The sequence below is a fragment of the Cystoisospora suis genome (genome assembly GCF_002600585.1).
Source record: "Cystoisospora suis strain Wien I chromosome Unknown contig_843, whole genome shotgun sequence".
NCBI lineage: Eukaryota > Apicomplexa > Conoidasida > Eucoccidiorida > Sarcocystidae > Cystoisospora > Cystoisospora suis.
In genome coordinates, this window is record NW_027153644.1 from 164,332 (window position 1) to 180,841 (window position 16,510).

At 50.1% G+C, this 16,510-nt stretch overlaps 2 protein-coding genes across 2 annotated transcripts in view; both read left to right on the top strand.

The window, feature by feature from the left end:
- Positions 1 to 384: 384 nt before the first annotated feature.
- On the top strand, positions 385 to 9,226 carry CSUI_002026 (bt1 family protein). The gene has a single exon (XM_068062228.1). It carries the CDS (start codon positions 4,465 to 4,467, stop codon positions 7,897 to 7,899), a length of 3,435 nt encoding a protein of 1,144 aa, XP_067925809.1. The 5' UTR covers positions 385 to 4,464; the 3' UTR covers positions 7,900 to 9,226.
- Positions 9,227 to 15,932: 6,706 nt separating this feature from the next.
- CSUI_002027 (toxoplasma gondii family a protein) overlaps positions 15,933 to 16,510 on the top strand; it is a 4,019-nt gene continuing 3,441 nt past the window's right edge. The window contains exon 1 of the mRNA XM_068062229.1: positions 15,933 to 16,510. This exon is cut by the window's right edge and continues 226 nt beyond it. Coding sequence (XP_067925810.1) covers positions 16,054 to 16,510 — 457 coding nt within the window. The 5' untranslated portion in view covers positions 15,933 to 16,053.

Here is a 16,510-nt window from a genome sequence, read left to right on the forward strand (position 1 = left end):
GTTCTGCCGGACACTTGTCTCGGCCACCACCGGATTACACACGGGCTGTGCCTGTGTGTGAGTGAATAGACCGATGTGACGGCTAGCAAACAATAAGGTTGAGTTCGGTTTGGGTGAAAGATACTCTCCGCGAGTCCCACAACCCCCCCTTCTCCTACACGCAACCAAACGTGTTTACTACACGGCCTGGTAGTTGTCCTCCTCAACACCACTGCGGCCCCACCATCGAATATGACGCGCAGACGAGCTGATGAAAGGCGGGGAGAGGAGGGGGAAGGAGAGGGGGACCGCCAGGTCTGCCTCTACGTATTGATGGTGATGTAGTACTGATTGGTGGTCTCAGCAACGTAGCCCTCAGGGGCAACAGAAGGAGCTTTGCTTTCGTTTCTTTCCCCTTCTCTGGGTACGTGTGGTGGATTGCAGGATGCGATCAGTCCGCCTCGTCGGTTTGCCTCGACTACTCTTTCCTATTTTTCCCGTCTTATTTTTGTTTGCCGCTTTAATTCGCGGTTACCAGGGCTTCTCCGCCCTTACTCTTGCTGTCGGTGTGTGTACGTACGTACACCCGGCGAACACCAATCTGGGGCGTCCGTGGACGATCGCGGAGACTATTCAAACGATCGTGGGGAACGAACAGAAGACAAATGTTTGGTTGGCGGTTTCGGTTGGCTGATGAAGAGAGAGGCCGGAGGGATCTCTCTTCTCAAGAAAGGGAAAAGACGAGACGAAAACGGGAGGGACGACCGGGTCCGGGTGGCGCACCTGCCGTATCACAGAAAGAACCTGCGTTCTTCTCTTCGCTGTGACGCGGGTTTTTTCGTTCTGGATGTGGTTCCATTCCCTTCTTTTCTTTTTTGTCTCTCCAGTCTCCAGCCAATTGTACAGAAGGAGAATTGACGACAAGGGGAGGCGAGGGTGGATGAAAAGCAGCTCTTGCCTTCACCTCTGCTTCCAGGCGGCCCCCCCCCTTCGGCCTCTTCGGTCTCTCTGATCTGATCCCTGAGCCTTAGATCTTCTCTTACTGTTTCTCGTGCAAGATGTTCGTTTCATCGCGCTCCCCCTTCCGTGTGCCGGAGAGACAATGGGGAAAAGAACAGTTTGTCTTTTCGAACTCTAAACCCTCCGCAGTGCATGTAATATAGAGTCCGGATTTTCATCTTGTCATCGCCATCATCTTCGAATTACATCACCTCCCCGTTCCGAAACCAGCCAAAACGTATACCGCCCCCCCCCCTCACCTCAAACATTCATTCCGGGCATCGACACACCAGTGAGGGTCTGTCCGCAAGGTTAAGGCGGACACAGATACTCACTAAATCCCCCCCCCCGCTTTCACAAAAACAAAGAAAAAATCGTCTCGCGTTTGTTTCGGTTATTCGACTCATCGTCTTTTGTTCTGTCTTGTTCCTGACGTGCTATCTCGGGGTGTGAAGTTCCTCTATAGAACCGTAGCTCGATCTCCTCCTCTCGTTGCACCGTGTAACGTTGTACAGTGAGGCACGTTAAATCGTCCTTAGTCGTCATCGGTGGACTGGGGTATGGTGGAGTTGTTGCTGTTCTTTCTTCACACTTCTCACCCGGCATCTTGCTGACTGGGCTAAGAAGACGATAGGAAAGATTGCTTCGAAAAACGCCAGTCCTATGATGTGAACCTTGTATGGTGACGCTTTGCCACCTTCGCTTTATTTAGCTTTATCGTCTTTTTTCTTTTCTCTCAAAATGTTTTTCTCTGTTTTCTCCCCGTTATTCCGGACGATGGGGAAAAAGCTCACCCATGGGATTGGTCATTTCTCTTATAGTTACACCCGCCCTCGGTTATTACTTTGTATTCTGTAGACGGCTCATCTCGCTCGTTCCTAATCACCATCGCTTCTCCTCATCGTCACAGATATAATATCAGTTGATCTTTTTCTTTCTTTCCTTCTCCATCAGCTTTTCTCCTCCTCTTCATCTGCACCCTACTACTGCTACTCCTATCATCTCTAATCGAGGGCTACTCATTCTTTTAGATCGCCGTTATCGCAGTTTGCTCTTTACATCATATCTTGCTCTCTTTCACACTTTCCATCCACCCAAGAACAGCAGTTGTCTCTTCTTCATACAGATGGCTATCTTTTCTTTGTGGGTATTGATCGATGTTTCCAACTGCGTCGTCGTGTCGCGTTCAAACTTCATTCATCGAGGATACATGGATTTCTCGTCCTCTTTCCGTCTTTGAACTTGGTGGTTCCCGCCTACTCGACTCTTCCGTCGAAGCGCAACCTTCCAGCGGAGAGCCGGCGGTTTTCACCCCATTGTGTGCTCCCCTCTTCGTATGAATGTGTTGTCTTCATATTTTGAGAATCTCATTTTGACCGACCGGGCTCGGAGACACATGTCTCGCTCGTTCTTCCTTCTCGAACACTTCTTCAGCTTATAGTCGAGTTTTTTTGTATTTGGTCTTTTGTACCCGCGGGATCCATCCCTTTGCTTCTGTTGAGTCTTCTGGAACAGCAAGAGTGAGGAGAGGGAAGGAGTGAAGAGGCAGCAAGTCTAAAGGAAAAGAGGAAGCTCATGACAACAGCCCCCTTGGATCTGAAGAGGAACACTTTGTCGCCGATAGAAACGAACAACATAAAGATGTGGTTGATAGTCACGATGGAAAAGAAGACACATAATCTATGGACACAGTAAGCACGTGGCCTGGTGCTACGGTGCTTAGATGAATCATCATTGACGTACTTCTCTTCTATTACGGGGATCTCTGCTGTTCTTCGTCATCTTCCTCTGTCTCTTCCTTTCTCTCTTTTTGTATTAGTCGTCGCCGCCTCACCAGATGACAAACTGCATATCTCTACATCTTCAGAGGGGGATATATATGCATGTATGTGCCTTTCGTCGAACTCTATCTCGTGTGTATAAACTGCATGGGACTGTACGGGAATCCCTACATCATCTTTGTATGCTTTGCTTCTGGTGTCTCATCACTCCTTGAGAGCTTGCGTCTCTTCTCTTGCTGTGGTAAACCTCTCTCTGGACGTGTTGGTTTATCTCCTCTCCTACTTCGTCGTCCTCGTCTTTGAAGAGGACGAGGAGCGTGAGGATGAACTTTGAAGTGAGTGGAGTTATACAAGTCGGTCAAGGGCATTGTAGTTGACAAGCAAAAGATCTACGGGTCTCTCCTTTATCCGTGAGACAACCAAACGAAGAAGAACGAAGTCAAGTCGAAGAAGCACGATTGATTCCCCTCTCTCAGTTTTCCTGTGTTGGTCGTCGGGTTTCCCATTCGGGAGAGGGAGTGGGTGGATAGACGCTTTCGGTAGAAAAAGCCATTCATCGAGTGGATATCTCCAGTAGGTATGTATGTACATTCATGAAGTGGTGGATGATCCTTTTCTTTTGAAAGAGCCATCCATCGCCAGCTTCGCGCAAGATCTATTTCTTAGGCGTTGTCTTTTTAGAGCATCATCTTCTCTCAGAGAGGAAAAACCAAAGACGAAGAACAAGAAAGAAAACAGATAAGCCATAGGCGAAGGTGAGAAGTTTTTTTTTTGTCTCCTCGTGTGCAGTTTTCTATGTTCGTGACCCATACATATGATAGGGGGAGCCCAAGATTCCCTCTAGCCCTCATTTTTTATTATCTCATTAGTGAGGTCATGGTAACCTTGTGTATATACGAGGTCGGTGGTGGTTGATTCCATTTCCGTGTATCAGTAAACAAGGGGTGTCAGGGCAACAAGTTCAGGCAGAATTTTCTCTAGCCCCCGTCGTAATACCAGGTGGTGGTCGATCAGAGTGAGGATACGAACACATCTGTCCATCTATATATATGTGTATATATCCCATTAGGTTATATATCAGTGGGGAGGGATGGTGATGGTGGTGATGATCAGCGACTGTACGACGAAGAGTGAATGATACAAAGGAAACAAAAGAGAACCTAGTGAGAGTGAGGTGGGTAGCTGACTCTTTCTTTCCAAGGTGTCTTTTTGTGTAGGTTTATTGTATGGGCCGTACCTACGTAAGCTTTCCTTTCTTGCCTTTTTTCACCCTCCTCTGCCTGTTCACGAACTTAGGAGGAAAAGAAGGGGTGGGGGAAGGAGGAGTTTGAACGGATTCGCTCCATCCGTTGCATCGAAGAGAAAGGGAGGAGGAAGAAGAGGGAAAACAAGTTGTTGATTTTTTTTCGGAAGAACACCCATCGTTTTTGTTATTTCATGTTGTGAAACGGCAGACACCATCCGAACCCATTACTACGGAGTTTGAGATCGGTCTCGCTTTCTTTCCGAGACTTTTATGAGGTCCTTCTTCGTATCCGCTCTTTTGTTTTGTGCGCGTTTTTTGTTTGATTTTTTCGTCCTTTTTCGGTGGTGCTTCTCGAGTTTCTTTTCTCTCACGTCCGTGTTGACTGATTAAAGATAGATTCTCGTGTCGATAAAGTCTGTACTTTTCCTGATACCAAATCCAACATTTCTGTAGGGAGCGATGGCGCCGCCGTCGTCGTCTTCTTCACTGTGGGATTGTCTGAGATGTCCTAGCCAGTTTTATCTTACGGGACGAGGGTGTTTACTAGGAAGAGGAGAGAACGAAGGCATGGGGCGGCGGACACGGGGAAGCGGCCGTCGGTGTTGTTTTCGTCGGTGTTCTTTTGGAACAAGACAGGGAGATCGTCATGACAAGGAGGAGGTGGTCGGCAAGAAGAGTTGTTCACGTGGGGGAGAGCAAGGTGAAGGAAAGAAGCCTTTACAGACATGGAGTGAGAAAGGAGGGCAAGAGAAACTTGTCAAACTTTGTCGTTGTAGATCTCCCACAATATCCAAGGGAAAGAATGTGCAGCATGGTGATAATAAGGAGGACGACCGTCTTGTAGTTCTCAGTGATATCTCATTGCTTTCAGATGAAGAGGGGGGACAAGACAAAGAGGACAGGGAGAACAAGAAGGGTGTTGACGATCACTCGGACCGGAGGATGATGTTTGAGAGTCCAACAAAGGAAGATGATGAAATGGAAGGAACAGAGGAGTTCGAAGAACAAGAACAAGGAGGGGGTAAAGGAGGGGAAGAGAAGAAGACTGCTGGTGCATTAGAGGGAGGAGAGAGAGAGAGGAGGGGTGACCGTCATCATCGTAAGGGTGTTAAAAAGAAGGTGGAAGCAGAAAAGGACAACAGCGTGTATTGCGAAGTATGCGGGGGGTTGGTTGTTTCGAAGGACGCGGGGGAAGAATTTTCATACGTTGTGAATCCATCGAAGCTCTTGGCTCACGATGATGATGATGATGCAGACGATGATGATTTATCTGTTATCCAAACCAGACAAAAGACCTTCGGGGAGAGGGTATGTGATGGGTTGGAATCGATTAATCCCATCAATTTATATCGTTTTGCAGCACGTGTTCATAAGCATGTAGGAAGCCGTTTTTTTATTCTTCTTCTGTCTGTATTCGGTTTAGTCCGTGGTGTATTATACGGCTTATCACACAGGGCTTTATTACCCTACCTGAAGGCCGCAGGCCAAGACGCAGGGACGTATCAACGTATTGATGCTCTAGGTACAGTTATCTGGAGTATGATGGGGTTAGTCGGATCGATTAGTGACTCTATTCCCATAGGTGGATACCATAAGCGTTACTATATGATTATTGCCAACATTGTAGGTATAAGTGGAGTGAGTCTTTTTGCCTTTACCCCTTCATCGGTTGTCTCCCAGAATGTATGGCTCGCGGGTCTGAGTACCTTCCTTGTATGTACACAGATGAGTACGTTAGTCCTTATGTGTTCGGGAAAGTACAGTGAACTAATGGAGAAAAAGCCAGAAATCAAAGCGGATATTGTTACCTTTGTATTTACATGCTGGATGATAGGGAACCTCATCGGAACGTCGATTGTGGGCCCTGTCTCCGATGCGGTAGGGACGAGGCCACTCTTTTATTTAGCATTACCCTTGGCTATTCAGTCTCTTATACCTATTGCATTAGGATACCTCCCAGAGGAAAGAGTTACTTTCCGTGTTTTAACGAATAAGCTCTATCAACATAAGGCTTTCTTCTTTATGGCTTTGCTCATTGGTATAACGGGGACAGGAATTGTTTTGATCACTATCGTCCTACCTGGTGAAGATAAATCCGTGATGATGTACTACTGTTCTATATGCACCTTCGTCTTGGTTGTTGCATGTATTCTATGTCTACCAAAACAGCTAGCGAAGTGTAATTTATATTTATTTCTGTGGGGAATTGTGAATATCAGTATTACTGGAGCCTTGGATTTCTTCTACACCGCAGATGAGGAATGTATTGCTGATGGTCCTCACTTCGACTATACATACTACTCGACAGTCATATCGATTGTAGGGACACTAGCGAACTGGGTAGCCATCTGGATCTTTCATTCATTCTTATCGAATTGGTCTTTCCGACGTGTCTTCTGGCTTAGCATTGCGGTGAGATGTGTTGCGTCTCTTTTTGATTATGTTATGGTGACAAGAGCAAATATTCGAGTAGGGATTCCAGATAATGTCATGTATCTCTTTGGAGATGCTATCATCTTGAATCTTGTGAACACACTCAATCATATGCCGGGGTATATACTAACGTCGAGATTATGTCCGAAGGGTTTAGAGAGTACAGCCTATGCGGTGATGGACGGCATGTCGCATCTGGGTTGGAATTTTTCAAAACAGTTTGGCATCTTCGCGATCAACTTAGCAGGGATCACCACGAAAAGCACTGTCAGTGCCACCGACGCGATTGGAGGTGCTGTTGAGCAACAACACCAACAGTGCAATTTCGATAATCTTGGGACTCTGACTCTTATCACACAGTTTGCCTTTCCTTTATTAGCGATCCCGCTATCCTTTCTTCTTCTTCCTAATACACGCATGTCGGATCGAATCTTGAAGGATGCCGAGCTCAAGTATGACTGTGAAGAGGATGATGAGGGTGATGATAACAGCCGACGTCGCGGTGATGAGGGGAAAAAGACCGTGAGTTTGCCCTCGACGATTCAGGACAGGACCTCCTGCTGCAAGGAAAGTGAGAGACAAGGTGAAAAAGGTGGGGACACATGTCCGTCGTCGTTTTCGTCTGGATCATCATCCTCCGACATACGGATCTTCATTTCATCACCGGATGGTGATAGTGATCAACATTCTCTATATTCTGATAGCCATGAGGAAAAACCGAGTGATGCTATTGTTTGTGGTAGGGGGAGGGGTGATGGAGCGAACAGGGGGGGAGTTCATGAAGGAAAGCAGAAAAGTAGGCAACTGAAAGCGACTGACCATCAAGAGGGCGAAACAAAGACGATGGGATATCTGGAAATCAATAAGCCAACTCCCCAAGGAGATGAAGATGAGAGCGGTCAAAAGACATCGGGTTTGTTTTCATCCTTTCAGAGGAAATTCAGGAATATCCATCCTTCGAGTTTGATACGTCAGTTTTCCTTTTCTAAGGGAGAAAGTCTCGTGAATCAGCAGCACCAGCATCAGAAAGGAGAGCCCATCAAAGAACGGGATATACATATTGCTATTGACAGTCATGATGGATGGCAAGAGGCAGCATACAATTCTCGTCATCGCTATGAACAAAATCATAACGAGGATGATAGGAGGGAGGGTTTCGGCGGCGACTTCGGACCAAGTGAAAGAAGAAATTCGCGTCCATGCGTCAAAGGCAGTGAAGACGATGAATTTGGTGTCATCGGGCCTTCACGTGCTGTGTCCTTAGATCGGATCTCTCTGGGACAAAGCACCGATGCAGGTACAGTAGGAGGATGTGCCGGAGGACAGCGAAATTCTTTTGGACTGTATTCGCAAGTCAGTCGTGAATCCTTTTTTGATTCGCCACGCCTCAGTATCAGGGGCTCACGGCCTCCTCCTGTGTCATCGTCCTCATCCGGACATCCGAGTACAACTGAACAGTAGCCATTAGCACCCCAACCCCTATCCCGTCTGTCCTTATCGGGCTGGAGACGGTAACTCTTCCTCTACTCCCCTTCTGCAAACTCTCCAGCCTGGCTCCAGGAGAGTACAAAGAGAGAGATCTCAGTGATGAATAGGAGGGGATAATACAGCAGAGGATAAGAGATTCTTTTCTCTTGTCGAGTTCCCTTCTGCCACACGAGGGGAGGGATCAAGTAAATAGCCTACTCTGGGCTGACACAGTCAGCAGCCCCTCGGGGGTTGTTGTACAGTTGAAGCCCCAATGTATCTTACTGCCGAAACAAGGGCAGAGAGAGGTATGTTCTATGATGTTCTTCATGTATAGTCGAGGTAGTGTTGAAGTCCGTGTGACGGTTTAATAAGGGTTACTACAAGAACTTTGCGCCGACGTTAGCCTGCAATGTAGACTAAGCAGACTGTAAGTGACACCTGACACACAGAGACGCGTGAAGCGGGGGACCTGGTTCTCGGTCGTTGCCCGCCTTGCATGTGGGGAAGGAGCAAAAAGCAGAACATGGATGGGACTGGCGTTGTATTCACACAGGTCCCGTCTGAGTTACATCAGTCCAATCCTCCATGAATGCATCTTCCCCTGTCAGGCGAGCATACACCCTAGGAGGTGCAGGGAAGGACGCTTGTGTGCTCCCGACTTGAGGGGGTAAAGTGAAGTGTTTTGTAGGGGCACCCGATACGCAGGAATCAGATGGGCGTTGAGTGTATACCCGACCTTTTGCCTCGGTTGATTGCAACGAGTGTTGCCACCCTTGCAGTCCCCGAGGTCAGCGCAGGTACGATTGTTTGTTTCAATGAAACTGTCGTGTAGAGGTAGAGAAAATGACACGCACACGGAACGCGTGAACATGCGATGAGGTGCTGAAGAACCAGCACAAGGGGGGAGGAACTGGGAATCCCCATCCCTCGCTCAGTCAAGGCTGACAAAAAAGGGGAGCCTAAGACGAAATGGGCGGGTGAGTGCGATGGAAACGAACAAGGGAAGAAAAGAGAAACGACAGGGGATTCTTTCCGCTCGTGACGGGGGAGTCCACTGCACATGGATGAGCTGTGTGCAACCACGCACGCATCAGCGCATTAACGTCCGTGGTTGCACGCAGTTCTCATCATCCCCACGTTCGAATAGATAACCTGAGTGTCTTCACTTCCCCCCACATTGTCAAGGTTGTTCTTATCGCTATTCTGCGTGATCCATTTTGGTATACCACGAAAATCCGCAGTTATATATATACTGCCCTATTGTTCCCGGTTCACGGGTGCGTGGAACAAAGTGTTGTGCTGTTCAAACTTTCCCCGATTCTACTCTGTGTATTCCTGTAGTGGTCGGTTCACAAACCCGCCTGTCCTCCCGTTTGGTTACCCGATTTCTCGACTTCTCTGCTCTTAAGACACTGGGGCGTAGGCTATCGGAGAGGAGATGCCTAAGGAAACCACAGTCACCTTTGTGTTCTGGTAGAAAGCTTTCTTTCCCACTGCAGTGCACGAAGCACGTCACTTCGTCGTGCTCTGTTTGGCGAAGTCACTGTCGGGAACTGCGACTGGAGACACCTCAAAGTGAGGGTCGTTGAAAACAGGAGAGCCTTCGGTGTGCATCACCCAAGAGCTCCGTTCTGGCTGTCTCAAGAGGCGATCTGGTTGAACATTTAGAAGAGAGAAGGAAAGTGAACCGTTCAAAGATCACACGTTAGCCCCAGATTCCAAAACTCTGAAATCGTAGAGCAAACCTCTTAGCTGAATGAAAAAGGTTAGACAGATATTCCTTTTACTGCTCGGAATCTCAGCGTCCTCAGTAGTTCCCGGCGAAAACTCCTTTCTCGTAGGTAACTTCTCCGTGTAGTTTTCAAGCATTCTCGCACTACAGCTCCGGCGGTTGGAAAGACAGCGCGCCTGTGAGTTCCATTCAACTGCGTCGGAGCATTCAGGCACAAATGCAAAGCTGAAGGGAACACGTGGACCTGTTCGCTGCCACTCGTCCCAGGAGCGACTAACGATCCTGCTACGTCCTCGCACGTGTGTCAACGACCGAGTCCGTAGGGGCTAGTGATGTTGTACTTTTATTCTGCAAGCTATGAAATAGGCAAGATTACCCGCTTTGTTGTGTCTGTGAGACGTCAAAGCGGCACATTCAACCAGAAGAAAGTGCAGCTGGACGCCGGGAGAAACACTAACACGGTGTTGACTCGCCCGCAGAAAACTGCCAGTCCTCAGACAGGAACAGTCGGCTTACGCCGTACTGGCCGACTGTGTCTTTCTGATCTTCGCCTTCCACCACACATTCTAGCTATTTGCTTTTTCGTCGTGTACTGAGTCTCCCTAGAGTTTGGGCGCAGTGGGACCCGATTACCCTGGGGCCCTTTTATCGAACTTATTCTTCCACGTGGCTGGCAGAAGAAAATACTGCTATTTGTTTCGCAGGGAAGAACCCAGCAGTCACTCTCGTTTCGTCGGCGGGGGCAGCTGCGTCCAGCAGGATTTCTTTTCCTGTCTCTCACTAAGAGGGACTGCCGAGTCGTCTTTATTTTGAGCGCAAAACTCCGGTGGCTCTTTCCAGCTGTCCAAATACTGCAAGGCCCCAGAAAAAGAGCCTCAAACTGAGAACTACTTTTCCACAAAAGCGGTGGCGGTAGCGTGTCAGTGCGAGCCTGGACGAACCGATATGGGCAACACCAGTCTGAACCCGCAGTGGTGCTGGTGGAAAGGCAAAAGATATCTCTGCAGCGAAGCGGCCCCACGTACTTGGATACCGGGGTTAGAGTCGAGTACGTGTCTCGGTAGGGGCCACGGAGAACCGTTGAAGGGGAGATGCACCACTGAAGTGCACTGTGTGGGGCTGATGTCGTCTCCTGATGGAGACCGCGCGTAGTCTTAACCGTGAGCCACTGCCAGCATCGATCCCGCCGCCTTTTGAGAGGGCGGGAGATTCGATGCGAGGCGGTCAGGAGTAGTTGTTGCTTGCTCACCAGGGGGCCCGACAGTCAGAGCACCATTTCATCTTCCCGTCCAGATCGGTCCCCTCTTCGTGACTCGGGCCCTCAAAATGTTGCGTCTCCTCGCCTGTCTTGTAGTAATCGCTGGGTGCGTCGTTCAGGGACGCGGTGATGAGGCGACACCGGCTGCAGACTTCACTGAGAACATTCCAAAGGGCGGCCTGCCATCAACCACTCAAAGAAGTTTCTGGCTGAAGCCCGGCCAGGTGCTTAAAGTTGTCGATGAGGAGGGCAAAGCTGAATTCGAGCCTGTTCCGAATCCAACTGGAGGCGTGGGGGCATCCACAAGCGACACTTTTAACCCGGCGAAAAAAGACTCTCTGAACGCTATCGCGTACGAGTTCAAGAACGGCGCGTGCGACTTCAACACAACAATAAACTACAAGGACGCGTTCAAGAAGCTCGACTCGTACACAACTCCTCTCTGGAACCCGGAAACGAAACCAGAGAGTGTACAGGCACACCAGGCGGTCTCAGCTGCAAGAAACTACACATTCACTAACCCCCCTGCCAATTTCCTGGATGGAGTCGTCAGCTTCTGCGTCAGGTTCAAGACTACGAAACAGGGACAGCAGTCCTTGCGATCCTTTCAAGTGCAACAAAGTGAAGCCGACAAGACGACATACCTTGAAGTCGTAATTCACTCTAGCGCGGCTGGCCTAACTGCTAAGATTCTAGGTGTTCTCGCGCTCACAGCTGCTGGAGTAGGAAAAGCAATCCGGCTTTAACTGCCACCACAACCGCAACCGAGGAAGCAAGCTTAATTGCATTTCGGGAAAATCCACACATTTGTTGACCCGCAGCTCGTCAGACGCCATGGACGCAGTTTCGCTCGCTACACAAAACTCGAGGACTTGTGAACCCGTGAAGGCGGCAGAGACTGGCGCTGTCGTGCTTCGACGCTCTTGGTTGCTAAATCATCTAAGGCTGCTTTCTTTCCTGCGTCTGCTGGGATGTCAGCTCGGTATGATCTGCTGACAAGCAAGTGCATTGGCAGGCCGCGACAAACACTAATAGCAGCTTGACAGTCGATGCTCGGCCAACAGCAGTTGCCTTTGGCGGCCGCGGGTCACTGTGGCCTCATCTCTGCATTCCGTCGTATATATTCGGAGTAGGTGTGCACTGTTGGCTGCGCATACGGAGTGTCCACTCCAGTTCGGGCGAAGAGGTGCCCAAATACTGTGGGCGCCTCTTAACAAATAAATCTCTCCGGCGGTCTCAAGCAAACTCATTCCGCTGCTTGGTCCACGAGAAACCAAGCGAGACTGAGTTTTTTCATCGTGGCCCGCAGGTGCGTCCCGCAAGATCCTATTTCCTGGCTCTCAACCAGGCGGGACTCCCGAGCAAGCTTTCTATTTAAGCAGAAGTCTCCCCTGAAGCTTCGCAGCTATCCAACACTGCAACTCCCAGATCGGAAAATATGAAACTGAGAAAGACATCCCTAGAAAGATGATGGCTATTACGCCTCCTGGTTGGTGCAACTCAGCCCGAGCTGGATATGCCGGTATGGCAAGCATTAATCTGCGCTCGCAGTGGTGCCGGGGAAAGCAGACGACACCTCCGCGGAGACGCTGATCACCTATTTGCGCACTGACAGTAGGGAGTTTGCCTTGACGCGGTTCCGAGGTCCGTGTACATGTCTCGGTTGGGCGGAAGGAGAGTAGGAGGGCAGATGGATTAACCAAGTACCTCGCAGGGGGTTGATGTGGGCTCCCTACGAAGACGGCTTGTACAGTCACGTGTGCCAACGCAATTTCCACGCTGTGACAAAGGCAAAATAACGCTCGAAAGAGCTGCTGGCAATCTTCCCGTGTCGCCTCGTCTGATATCGCATTCCTGTATTAAAGTACATCTTCAAATACAGTAGGAAGAGGGGGGTGTGCGGGAGGACAAAGAGTTCCTTCGGTCTGCATTCTCGAATGAGTCGTGAATCCGTCTTTAACCCATCTCGTCTCATTAAGACTGGCTCACGCCTGCCGGACCATCACCATCATCTGGTTGTCCGAGTGCAACTGAACAGTAGTCAATAGCACCCCGGCCAATTTTCCGTCCATCATTGCCAGACCGCAGACTGTAGCTGTTTTCCGCCCAGACTCCTCCGCCTCCCTCCCAGAAGAGCAGAGAAAGAGACAATTCAATGATGATTAGGAGGTGATGGTACAACAAAGGCTCAGAGATTCTTGGTGCAACTTAATACCGAAATAAGGGTAGAGAGAGAGAGGTGTCTTCTGTGAATTCCGCAATGTATAGTCGAGGCAACGCTGAACTCCGTGTAGGGGTAGCTGCCCCAAGAACTTCACGCTAGGAGTGAAGTGTAGACTGGAAGGAGTGTGAGTGCCAGCTCACACCGGACATGCACGAAGCGGAAACAGTTCTCGATTGTAGTCCGCGTCGCACGGGGGAAGGGGCAGGCACTATAACATGGATAGCACGGGTATTATGTACGCACACTGGTCCCGTCGGAGTTACGCCACCCGTTCCTCCGCGGGTACACTCGTGTCTGTCAGGCGCTTATACATAGTAGGAGGCGCGGGAGAGGGCGTTGATGTGGGCCCGACTGGAAGGGGTGAAGTGAAGTGTTTTGTGGGGACATCCGACACGCAAGGATGAAATGGGCGTTGAAAGGGTACCCGACTTGACCGCCCGGGAAGGTGTACACGCACATGTCTTGAAGGAGCCACGCGCTGTACGTATGCGGGAGTATGCGTATGCGTGTGCTCGCAGAACGACATGGTCAATGCATACCTAAAACAAGAAAGACTGGGCTGACACAATGTTCATCTGTGTGGGGCCGACGTTCTGATGTACCTGGAGCGGAGACGTGTAAGTGAAGTGGTATATCTACAGGAGACGGAAGGATCTTGAGTCGGTACATCAGGGAAAATGCGTGGTAGGACTTGATCTGAGAGGTATTACCCATGTGGGCCCTTGGTGATGCTTTGTTGGTGGTGAAGGAGGTTGTGTTGGGACTTCTTTGTCTTAAATTGTCTCAAAAAATCCCTGCACTCCTGAAGACAGACCAGGTACAATTGTTAGTTTTTGAGCAGGCTGTCGGCGACACAGAGAAAAACAACGAACGTGAAACTCTGGGAGTGCGATGAGTTGCTGAGGAAGCACAAGATTCGCCAGACTACAGAGCCGAGATGTCCTGTCATTCACTCAGTCGGCGCTGGCAATGGAGGAAAGGCCAAGGATGGAATGGAAGGGAGAGAGAGGGAGAGGCGAGGGAGCAGAAGACAAATGACGGACTTCTACGGTGGGGGACGGGAGAGCCTAGTGAACATGGATTACAAAGTTAGTGGCTGCTCGCACCCCTCGTAAATTAAATCCAAGCCTAAACAGACGACTTCACTGCTTTCAGCTTCACCGTCGGTGGTCAGTCCCGTGTTCACCGATTGTCTGCACTATTCACTTTGCTATCCCAAGAAAACCTCCAGTTATATACATACCTCCCTACTATTCCCCATTCACGGGTTCGTACTCCTGGGAGTAAAGTGAGGGTCTGTCCAGACTTTTGCCGGGTGTACTCTAGACATCCCTGTATCGGATGGTTCGCAAACTGCCCTGTCTTCCCATTTAGTTGAACGGCACATAATTTTTCACTTTTCTGCTTCCGAGACACCATCGAACCGAGACTCGGATACACCGGCGAAGTACAGGCAAGACTTCCTGAAGCCTCGGACTCACAACCTGCTTCTTTGGACACACACAAAAAAAAGGGTTAGCTGGGCAGCTGTCGGTCGGAGCTGGACATTTGTCAAGCCCCCCGCGAAAATCCTCGATCCAACCGTGTTCCTCTGCGTCGGATTTGAAACAGAAAGCAATAGCTGCTGTCAGTCCAAGAGGAACTCTACATCCGGGACAGCACGACATGTCTCGAGGTCGTATTTCCCGCCAGCGCAGTTGGTTTACCTGCTAGAATAGTGAGCAGTCTTTCCCTACAGCTGCGACGGTTGGAGAGGCAGCGCGGCTCTGAGTTCCATTGCAACTGCGCCGGAGCATTCAGGCTCGAATCCCCATTGAGCCAAGCAGCCAAGGACCTGTTTGCTGCCTGATGTTCTCGTCGGGGTTCTCTTACTTCCTTGAACTTGTTTCTCAACGGCGTAGTCGCCATGGACTAGTGGTGTTGTGCTTCCTTTCTGCAAGTCACTTGAAGTGTTGCAAGGCTACCATCTTCGCTGAGCCTGCGAGATAGTGGAGCGGCACAGTCCACCAGCAAGGAAGTGCAGCTCCATGGGGAAAACATTATTACAGTGCTGACGCAGGAAACCGCTTAGGCAAGGGCAACCGGCTTTCGCCATACTGGTCGACTGTGTTGTTCTGACCTCTGCCTTCCATCACATGTGGGTATTTGCTTGTTCGTCCTGTGTCGCCAATGTTTATGGAGTGTCCCCGAAGTCTGGCGCATTGGTGCCCGAATACGCTTGGAGCCTTGAATGGGAATTAGTCTTTCACGGTGACTGGAAGGAAATATTGTCGCTGCCTGATGTGCAGGCAAGTACACGGCAGTCACCGTCTTCTCGTCGTTGGCGGCAGCTGCGTGCAGCAGGACTTTTCTGCTGTCTCTCAGCCAGGAGGGAATCCCGGGCAAGCTCCTTTGTCTTAACGCAGCTCTTCGGTGAATCGTCTCAGCTGTCGAGATATTGCAAGGCCCAAGTAAGCAGCTTCCAACTGACAACTACGTTTGCAGCAGAGCGACGGTAGTAAGCGTCACCGGGAGCCTGGACTGGCCGATAGGAAAACATCAACCCGCGCTCGCGGTGGTGCTGGCAGAAATGCAAAGGACAGCGCTGCCGCGAAGATGCACCACGTACGGACGGTCGGAGACACGGATTCGGTGAATGCGATTATCGGGTCCGAGTTTCTATCTCGGCACGGCGAAGAAGAGTCCTTGAAGTGGAGATGCACCGCTGAAGTGCATCGCGTGGGGCTGATGTCGCTCCGCAATGGCGGCCGAGCGTACTCTTCACCGTGGGCCGGTGCCATCATGGGCTCCGCCGCTTTCAAAGACGGAGAACATTCGATTGTGAGACGGCGAGCAGTATTCACTGCTCAGCAGAGCGGCCCGGCGGTCAGCACAGATTTCATCTCCCAACAGACCCGGATCCGTCCCGTCTTCGTTACTCAGGCTCTCAAAATGTTGCGTGTTATAGTCTGTCTTGTTGTATTCACTGGGTGCGTCATCCAAGGACGCGCCGAGGAGGAGACACCGACTGCAGACTTTACTGAAAAAATTCCGAAGGGCGGCCTGCCATCAACCACTCAAAGAAGTTTCTGGCTGAAGCCCGGCCAGGTGCTCGAAGTTGTCGATGAGGAGGGCAAAGCTGATTTCGAGCCGGTCCCAGCGTCAGGGGACGGCGTGGCGGCATCCACAAACAGTATTTTTGATCCGACCAAGCAAGGCTCTCTAAACGCCGTTGCCTACGCTTTCAAGAACGGCGCGTGCGACTTCAGCACAAAAATAAACTACAAGGACGCGTTCAAGAAGCTCGACTCGTACACAAGTCCTCTCTGGAAGCCAGAGACGAAACAAGCAGTAAATGCGCAACTGACGAACTCAGTTGCCAAGAGCTACACATTCACTAACCCCCCTG

What these genes read in the sequence shown, in the direction of transcription:
- CSUI_002026 (XM_068062228.1), top strand. Translation starts at nt 4,465, where the DNA reads ATGGCGCCGCCGTCGTCGTCTTCTTCACTGTGGGATTGTCTGAGATGT.